Source organism: Littorina saxatilis, linkage group LG13 (genome assembly GCF_037325665.1).
Source record: "Littorina saxatilis isolate snail1 linkage group LG13, US_GU_Lsax_2.0, whole genome shotgun sequence".
Classification (NCBI taxonomy): Eukaryota; Metazoa; Mollusca; class Gastropoda; order Littorinimorpha; family Littorinidae; genus Littorina; species Littorina saxatilis.
In genome coordinates, this window is record NC_090257.1 from 8604270 (window position 1) to 8614269 (window position 10000).

Here is a 10000-nt window from a genome sequence, read left to right on the forward strand (position 1 = left end):
GGACCGTCTCAGGAATGTATAGAACCTGTTCACCAAGTTTGGTGACGATCGGTCCGTTCATTCTTGAGATCTATATGCGAACACAAACACACAAACAAACAAACAAACAAACAAACAAACACATCGACCGAATCCTATACACACCCCTATACCGGGGGTGTAAATACCGCCACATCAACTTAACGAGAAGCATAACACGAATGAGATAAAACGAAATGTTCGTTGTTTGCATGTCTCTCTGTCCTCTTTGTTGCCCTATCGCGTAAAGTATTTAATTCAAGACACACCAATGGTCAAAAGAGGACGCTAAAACTCAATAGACGAGATTCGGAAATTAACTCTGCTACACCGCTTCAGAATCTTGACAGAGTTATTTCCGGAAAACATCTATTAGTCTGTTATTAATAAACATTATTACTCTAGTTTACCCATTAAAAGCCATTCCTGCGGTCGCTCTAGATAAGCATCTACATTTGATTCCTTGCAATATGTTTTGCATGTCCTTCTTTGCAGTTTTAAATCGAAAACGGCTAACATTGTCTATCATGAGGCATGGGAAAATAATTAACATTGGCACGTGTCAGTGTTACGTACTTGACCAATAGTTATACCCTATCCAGGGCGGGGATGTAGCTCAGTCGGTAGCGCGCTGGATTTGTATCCAGTTGGCCGCTGTCAGCGTGAGTTCGTCCCCACGTTCGGCGAGAGATTTATTTCTCAGAGTCAACTTTGTGTGCAGACTCTCCTCGGTGTCCAAACACCCCCGTGTGTACACGAAAGCACAAGACCAAGTGCGCACGAAAAAGATCCTGTAATCCATGTCAGAGTTCGGTGGGTTATAGAAACACGAAAATACCCAGCATGCTTCCTCCGAAAACGGCGAATGGCTGCCTAAATGGCGGGGTAAAAAACGGTCATACACGTAAAATAAATTCCACTCGTGCAAAAAACACGAGTGTACGTGGGAGTTTCAGCCCACGAACGCAGAAGAAGAAGAAAGAAGAAAACCCTATCCCTAACATTTCTTGTGAAAACAGTTCGGCTCATGTGAAAACAATACACATTAAACCCTGTCCCTTATGTGAAAATAATACACATTAAACCCTATCCCTAACATTTCTTGTGAAAACAGTTCGGCTCATGTGAAAATAATACACATTAAACCCTGTCCCTTATGTGAAAATAATACACATTAAACCCTGTCCCTTATGTGAAAATAATACACATTAAACCCTGTCCTTTATGTGAAAATAATACACATTAAACCCTGTCCCTTATGTGAAAATAATACACATTAAACCCTGTCCATTATGTGAAAATAATACACATTAAACCCTGTCCCTTATGTGAAAATAATACACATTAAACCCTGTCCCTTATGTGAAAATAATACACATTAAACCCTATCCCTAACATGTCTTGTGAAAACAGTTCGGCTCATGTGAAAATAATACACATTAAACCCTGTCCCTTATGTAAAAATAATACACATTAAACCCTGTCCCTTGTGTGAAAATAATACACATTAAACCCTGTCCGTTATGTGAAAATAATACACATTAAACCCTGTCCCTTATGTGAAAATAATACACATTAAACCCTATCCCTAACATGTCTTGTGAAAACAGTTCGGCTCATGTGAAAATAATACACATTAAACCCTGTCCGTTATGTGAAAATAATACACATTAAACCCTGTCCCTTATGTGAAAATAATACACATTAAACCCTATCCCTAACATGTCTTGTGAAAACAGTTCGGCTCATGTGAAAATAATACACATTAAACCCTGTCCCTTATGTGAAAATAATACACATTAAACCCTGTCCCTTATGTGAAAATAATACTCATTAAACCCTGTCCCTTATGTGAAAATAATACACATTAAACCCTGTCCCTTATGTGAAAATAATACACATTAAACCCTGTCCCTTATGTGAAAATAATACACATTAAACCCTATCCCTAACATGTCTTGTGAAAACAGTTCGGCTCATGTGAAAATAATACACATTAAACCCTGTCCCTTATGTGAAAATAATACACATTAAACCCTGTCCCTTATGTGAAAATAGTACACATTAAACCCTGTCCCTTATGTGAAAATAATACACATTAAACCCTGTCCCTTATGTGAAAATAATACACATTAAACCCTGTCCCTTATGTGAAAATAATACACATTAAACCCTGTCCCTTGTGTGAAAATAATACACATTGAACCCTGTTACTTATGTGAAAATAATACACATTAAACCCTGTTACTTATGTGAAAATAATACACATTAAACCCTATCCCTTATGTGAAAATAATACACATTAAACCCTGTCCCTTATGTGAAAATAATACACATTAAACCCTGTCCCTTATGTGAAAATAGTACACATTAAACCCTGTCCCTTGCGTGAAAATAATACACATTAAACCCTGTTACTTATGTGAAAATAATACACATTAAACCCTGTTACTTATGTGAAAATAATACACATTAAACCCTATCCCTAACATGTCTTCTGAAAACAGTTCGGCTCATGTGAAAATAATACACATTAAACCCTGTCCGTTATGTGAAAATAATACACATTAAACCCTGTCCGTTATGTGAAAATAATACACATTAAACCCTGTCCGTTATGTGAAAATAATACACATTAAACCCTGTCCCTTATGTGAAAATAATACACATTAAACCCTGTCCCTTATGTGAAAATAATACACATTAAACCCTGTCCCTTATGTGAAAATAATACACATTAAACCCTATCCCTAACATGTCTTGTGAAAACAGTTCGGCTCATGTGAAAATAATACACATTAAACCCTGTCCCTTATGTGAAAATAATACACATTAAACCCTGTCCCTTGTGTGAAAATAATACACATTAAACCCTGTCCCTTGTGTGAAAATAATACACATTAAACCCTGTTCCTTATGTGAAAATAATACACATTAAACCCTATTCCTAACATTTCTTGTGAAAACAGTTCGGCTCCCCTTTTCAGGTCAGGATTTTACATTGAATAAGACCTAAATGAATAATACCAAAAATCCTGTGTCTTCTCTGTCCACAGTTGGATTTGTTTTTAACGAACTAATGCCGTAAAGGCACAAGTGGCTTTTTAAGTAGTTCATTCAAACAAATCCAACTCATCACAGCAGTCAGTCTGGGTCTTGATTTTTGGCATATGACCAAGTGGATGTCTTATCCGTTGTACAAGCCTGGCCAGATCGGAAATGGTGAACCGATCTGTTTTCACGAAGAAGAGTATGCCTTACAAATAGTTTAGTTTGTTTGTTTGTTTGCTTAACGCCCAGCCGACCACGAAGGGCCATATCAGGGCGGTGCTGCTTTGACATTATAACGTGCGCCACACACAAGACAGAAGTCGCAGCACAGGCTTCACGTCTCACCCAGTCACATTATTCTGACACCGGACCAACCAGTCCTAGCACTAACCCCATAATGCCAGACGCCAGGCGGAGCAGCCACTAGATTGCCAATTTTAAAGTCTTAGGTATGACCCGGCCGGGGTTCGAACCCACGACCTCCCGATCACGGGGCGGACGCTATACCACTAGGCCAACCGTGCCGGTGAGATATGTTTGACTAACAGTTTCCATACAACTCAAGCATGTGAAATAGAGCATCATGACAGATCCTGACTTCGACTAACCATCTGCTTGTCAACCAAATGCTGCTGCTAACCTGCCACATTGTCTGCACGTGAGGGTGTTAATGTAAATGTAATTCAAACTAAACCAGCTCAATGTTTAATTTCTCAAACCTGAATTTACTTTTTACAGTCAGAACCACCACCAATACCACCACGACCGCCACCACCACCACATCAAATTCAACAACAACCCCCGCCACCAAAAACACCACCGATATCGCTACCACATTACCCCCAAACACAACAACAAGCACCATCACAAAAATTCAAAATCCCACCACCGCCAACACCATAACCGCAACCACAACCACACACATCATCACCAGCACGCGCGACAACAGCCTGCACTGGTTTACAGACACCTCCAACACCACAACCACCACCGACAGCGACAACGACAGCGGCAACAACAGCGGCGACAAGGGCGGAGACAAGAGCGGCGACAAGAGCAGCGACAAGAGCGGCAAGACAGGAGAGGGGCTAGGACCCAGACATGGCGGAAACCACGAGAATAGAGGCGACGATGAAAGTAAGACGTGCTGCTGCTTTTGTAGAGGATTGCTTGTGGTGTTTTTGTGTACGTGTAGGTGTTTGGTAGCGGTGGTGTTGTTTGTGTTGGTGTGTGTGTGTGTGTGTGTGTGTGTTTGTGGTGGTGGTGGTGTGTATGTGTGTGTGTGTGTGTGTGTGTGTGTGTGTGTGTGTGAGATTGTGCGTGTGTTCACTATTGGGATGTTGTGAAGGGGGAGGGGGGATTGAGAGGTAGCGTTGGTGGTGTTGGTTTGTGTGTGTGTGTGTGTGTGTGTGGTGTGTGTCAGGAGGGAAAGAAATACTGGGGGATGAAGTGTGCTTCTAACGTGATGTGTTGTGCCCCAAAAGACATTCTTGTGCTGTGCTCTGTGAGAGGGATTTTCTTTGTGCTTAATATTATTTTGTTTGGACCTAGCTATTGATGTGTACATTGTTGTTAAACAGTTTGTTGTATGTTTACCAGGGTTTGCTAGTGTGTGAGAGGGTTCGTGTCCGTCTGAAGATGTTAGTTTCTTTGTTAGTCCTGTGTTGACAACTCTTCGACAAGCGCTTAGAACTGTACCCACGGAATACGCGCTATATAAGCTTCATGTTGATTGATTGATTGATAACATGTGTATGTTTATCATTGGCAGGTAAGATTTGCTGAAAGAATTTTTTCCATTTTAATATATTCATTTTTACCGACAATAAAGTGTTATTGTTATCAGTTTTACGTTATACCTTGTGAAGGGGAACACTATCCATACTATATTTTTACTATATTTCTGCAAATACATGAACAAATGTTTTGGGTTTTAAAGTATAGGTAATCAAAATACAATTAGTTTCAGATATATCTTGGACAAATTTGTTACGGTCCTTTGCTCGTGCATAACGAAGGAAAATATCCTGACACTAACAGTGTTGCACCCAGACACAGATGAAAATAGGTCAGCTGGACCTGGCTTCAAAACAAATATCGGTCTACTTGTCTTGGCCGCAACACGTTGCTGTATTTGAAGACATCCTCTGTGCCAAAGCGGAGGGACATTCGACCGGCCTGGGGTCAGAAAAACGCGTCAGATTCAGAAAATATGCCTAAAATACGAAAGACCGAGGATTGGTAATAACGCTGCACTAACTTTGCTCTGTTTCAGCGAATGTTAAAACAGGCATCATCGTGGCTTCAGTGCTGGTGGGGATTGCTGTGCTGGTCGCTGTCCTGGTGGCCGCAGGACTCTATTACAGCAGGTGAGTGTCATACCTGGGGGGGGGAGGGGGGGGGACATGAAGGGAAGGGGGGTACATGTGTCCCGGCAACAACAGATGACAATCCTAACACTTTCAAATAGACAAGGTCCGGAAATAACGGTCAGGGTTTTATTGGTTGTGGAAGAATTGCTTTCCCTTGTATTTTCTTGCTTGTTCATAGAAACACAGAGGCAAGCTTCGCGTGACATTGTTGGTTTGAAAGCGTGCACGTGTTTCTATGGAAACAAGAGAAAGCAACTCTTCCACAACCCATAACAAATTGACGGAGTTATTTCCGAACATAGTCTGCCAATGGTTTGAGATTGTGCCGACTTTCTATTATGTTACATGGAACTGTCAGTTCCTCACTTTTACAATGGATGTTAGTTTTCTGACCATACTTTTCTGAGTATGACTTTGAGGATGAAAGTCGCTTGTTCATTTCAATGCTACCGGGTTCGTACAGGTCATGGAAAACCTGGAAAGTCATGGAATTTGATTTTTAATTTTCCAGGCCTGGAAAGTCATGGAATTTCAATTCAAGTCATGGAAAGTCATGGAATTTAACAAAAATATTTTAAAAAAAATTAGCCTTTAGCACGCCAGCGGCGATTTTCGTTGCCCAGCCATTTACACACACCCCCCCCCCCCCCTCCCCTTTGCCAGCCAGCAGCGATTTGCGTCGCCAGCGCAAGGCTTGTTCGTATGACCAACTTCTCGTTCATATTTGCATACGAGAATAACGGTATTTTTAACGGCACTTGACCCAAAGCGAGGCTCACTTCCTTCCGTTATCTCGTCGTGTCGTCTGCGCTGCATTTGAGTCGGTTTCGTCGAAGTTTTCTGCTTTTGTTTTTGCATCGATAAAGTACTTTAGCGCTTCGACAAGCAAGATGGAGGATGATGAGTTTGAAACTTTCTTTCGAGTTGTTTCTTGACAACAAAAAGTATGCGGAATTGGAACGAATTACCGAGGAAGATCTTCGCAATGAAGTGTGTATCGCGGTGAAAAAAATGACAGTTCGTCAAGTCACAGTGACGGTTACGAAACGGAATTTACGAAAGTGCAGATGGATACAAACAGTAGCTGGTCCAGTTTAGTGAAATGACAGGACCAGCAAACGGTAATCTTGAACTTTAGCGTGTTAAATTCATAGCTCAGAATCCAGTGACATTCTTTACTTATTTTTCATACAAGTCCATGTAAGCAAACCAAAGAACATTTGTCGTGAAATTAATTGACGGATTGAGCTTCAAACTTAAGCATAATTAATTAATTTGGTTGTTCAATCGACGAAAATGCACCGAAAATGGCGTACTTTGTCAACCATGGGACGTCATTTACACGAAAGAGTTGTCTCCCTTGTCCGATCATACGGATGATTCCTTCTTTGACCCATGTAAACGAAATGCATTCGTACAGTTCATCGGAGTTCATTCCGTAACTTCAAACGGATCTAAAATGACTTGTTATGATTACAAGTGCAGGTTCTACAAATTTGGAGATTTAAATGCCTCTGAATTCTGAGCTATGAATTTAACACGCTAAAGCTCAAGATTACCCCAGCAAACATTACCGATAATCTGACTGCGTAGCAAATACTTGACTTGCTTGTCGAAGAGACACTGCGTAGAAACTGACTCAAATTCAGTGCAAAGCAAGCCAGTGTCAAAACTGGCAGTGACAAGACGTAAAAAGTTTGCGTGTTCGGAAATGGCGACCTGTGGATCTAGTCATGGAAAAGGTTATTGAGGCTCATGGAAAGTCATGGAAAAGTCATGGAATTTTGTTTCTAAAAACCAGTGGGGACCCTGATGCTAGTTATTCTCTCAGCTGGTGCCAGGAGAAAAGGTTCCGTACGTACAACTCTCGCTTACTCTATTACACATGTCGTATGCATAAAGAGCGATTACTTCCCTTTGGTTATTTGATATTCATACTTTTCTAAGTTGATTTTGCTGGCATTCTTTCTTTTGTAATACCCCCAACTCCTTTACTCAGCGTTGGTTTTTTTGGGACTCATATTCTCGAAATGCATTCGGCGTTTTTGACTCACATGCGAAGCAAAAGTGAGTCTATGTACTCACCCGAGTCGTCCGTCCGTCCGTCCGTCCGTCCGTCCGGACGTCCGTCCGTCCGTCCGGAAAACTTTAACGTTGGATATTTCTTGGACACTATTCAGTCTATCAGTACCAAATTTGGCAAGATGGTGTATAATGACAAGGCCCCAAAAAACATACATAGCATCTTGACCTTGCTTCAAGGTCAAGGTCGCAGGGGCCATAAATGTTGCCTAAAAAACAGCTATTTTTCACATTTTTCCCATTTTCTCTGAAGTTTTTGAGATTCAATACCTCACCTATATATGATATATAGGGCAAAGTAAGCCCCATCTTTTGATACCAGTTTGGTTTACCTTGCTTCAAGGTCAAGGTCACAGGAGCTCTTCAAAGTTGGATTGTATACATATTTTGAAGTGACCTTGACCCTGAACTATGGAAGATAACTGTTTCAAACTTAAAAATTATGTGGGGCACATGTTATGCTTTCATCATGAGACACATTTGGTCACATATGATCAAGGTCAAGGTCACTTTGACCCTTATGAAATGTGACCAAAATAAGGTAGTGAACCACTAAAAGTGACCATATCTCATGGTAGAAAGAGCCAATAAGCACCATTGTACTTCCTATGTCTTGAATTAACAGCTTTGTGTTGCATGACCTTGGATGACCTTGACCTTGGGTCAAGGTCACATGTATTTTGGTAGGAAAAATGTGTAAAGCATGTGAGTCGTGTGGGCTTTGCCCTTCTTGTTCTTTTTATATTTTGTTTGCGTTTTTTTCTCTCGACATGATAAAGCTGTCATTTTATATTAGGAAAGGCACAATATCTTGGTTGAAACTCGTTTCGAAACGTGTTGTGAGCACCATAAAATCATTGTGTGATGTTCATGTTGTCAATGTTACCCTCTTCTTGCTATCAAGTGATGACATTCAACACTCGACATTTGTTGTTCCCTTCGACCGCTAGTTTGGTCTCGAAGAACAATGAATATCACGTTCTGTGTAAAATGTCATATTTTGGTCAAAATACAAAAAAACGTATATTAACTGGAATAACCCTTCTCTCTTTACCTTCCAGACGTAGTTCCTACCAGGTGCCTCACACCCGTCTGACGGAAGACCGCACGACCATGCCCTCTGACTCTTCACCTTCAGCCAGTAGCAGGGTCACGTACGCGCATCACAACAGCGCCGAGAGCGTGCACTTTGACGAGGGCTTCGAGAACCCCACCTATGACGTCACCATGGCCATGCTCAGCGCTCAGCATGAGGAAGCCAAGCAGCCTGCTGATTGAATGATTTCCACCGTGAGATGAAATGTCTTGCAAACTGATACATGAATAAATGGACTTTATGGTCAATACAGAAAAAAGGCCAACATCCAATAATTGATACATACATGACTGCGTTCAGCAGTAGGAAGCTAGACAGATTGCTCATTGAAACTAAGGAAAATAAGGAAATTAAAACATGAATAAATAGATGGTATCGTAAATAGGTAAATATGAACACTTCTTCTAATTAGTAAAGAATTGAATAAATAAGTAAATGAAATACAAATGGGGAAGGTATTCAGTGCTTTGGTAGAGACTAATAACGTCTTTGTCTTTTTTAAAGCTGCTCGTTAATTTCGTGCAAGAGAGACTTCAGTCACTCCACGGATGTGTGTGTGTGTGTGTGTGTGTGTGTGTGTGTGTGTGTGTGTGTGTGTGTGTGTGTGAGAGAGAGAGAGAGAGAGAGAGAGGAGGAAAGGAGTGTGCATAGGAGAGAGTAGACGGAAAGGGATAAACCTGCCTATGGCTATACGATTAATTTTGATGACAAAGCACAATGGAGAACGTTTTGGAGAAAAAGCAGGAAAAATCAAAAAGACACGGAGATGAAGATTAAAGAGTGATGATAAGATGTAGAACACTAGATCGGCTACTACGTCATACTGTTAACGTTTCCATAGCAGCCATGCAACTCCAGACGAGATAAGCTATTATAGCATCATGTTACCGTATCAAATACGTGGTCTTCTGCCCATCTTTTTTTTCCCGCAAGCGTACGAACCTACGACAGTTGGACCTATACATGTTTTCAATCCAGGTCCAACTGACCTCTTGTCCTCTGATGCTTGGAACAGTTACTCTGCCCAATGATAACATAGCTTCTTGAAATCAATTGCATAGCGCCTACGTACCCATTACCTCAACTATTGAGATCCTGCAGACATATCTTATACAGCAGTGATACTACTGGTAAAGACTGTTTAGGGAAAATGAATGAGCCTTCAACATTCATATACTTAAAAGAAACTTGAGACTGAGAAAACACTGGTAAAAGCAGAAGCTCGGCCACATGAAGTTCATGATAAAGTTGAAGGCGTGAGGTCAAGGTCCAAGGTGTATCAGTTGTGTCAACCTCGCAGACTAACCTGATGGTGTGACGGCGAACGCAAGAAGAAGAAGAAGTTGTGTCAACTATTTTAGGTACATTGATGAAGGGCTTG

At 41.0% G+C, this 10000-nt stretch overlaps 1 protein-coding gene across 2 annotated transcripts in view; it reads left to right on the plus strand.

Annotated features, from left to right (window-relative positions):
* Positions 1-10000, plus strand: part of LOC138983532 (low-density lipoprotein receptor-related protein 4-like) — a 55536-nt gene that overhangs the window by 43255 nt on the left and 2281 nt on the right. The window contains exons 19-21 of one of the 2 annotated variants that reach the window (XM_070356790.1): positions 3808-4206; positions 5345-5438; positions 8585-10000. The exon at positions 8585-10000 is cut by the window's right edge and continues 2281 nt beyond it. In XM_070356790.1, the coding sequence (XP_070212891.1) occupies positions 3808-4206; positions 5345-5438; positions 8585-8801 (710 nt within the window). In that variant the 3' untranslated portion in view covers positions 8802-10000. The remainder of the gene's footprint in view (positions 1-3807; positions 4207-5344; positions 5439-8584) is intronic. The other variant, XM_070356791.1, reaches the window with a different exon arrangement.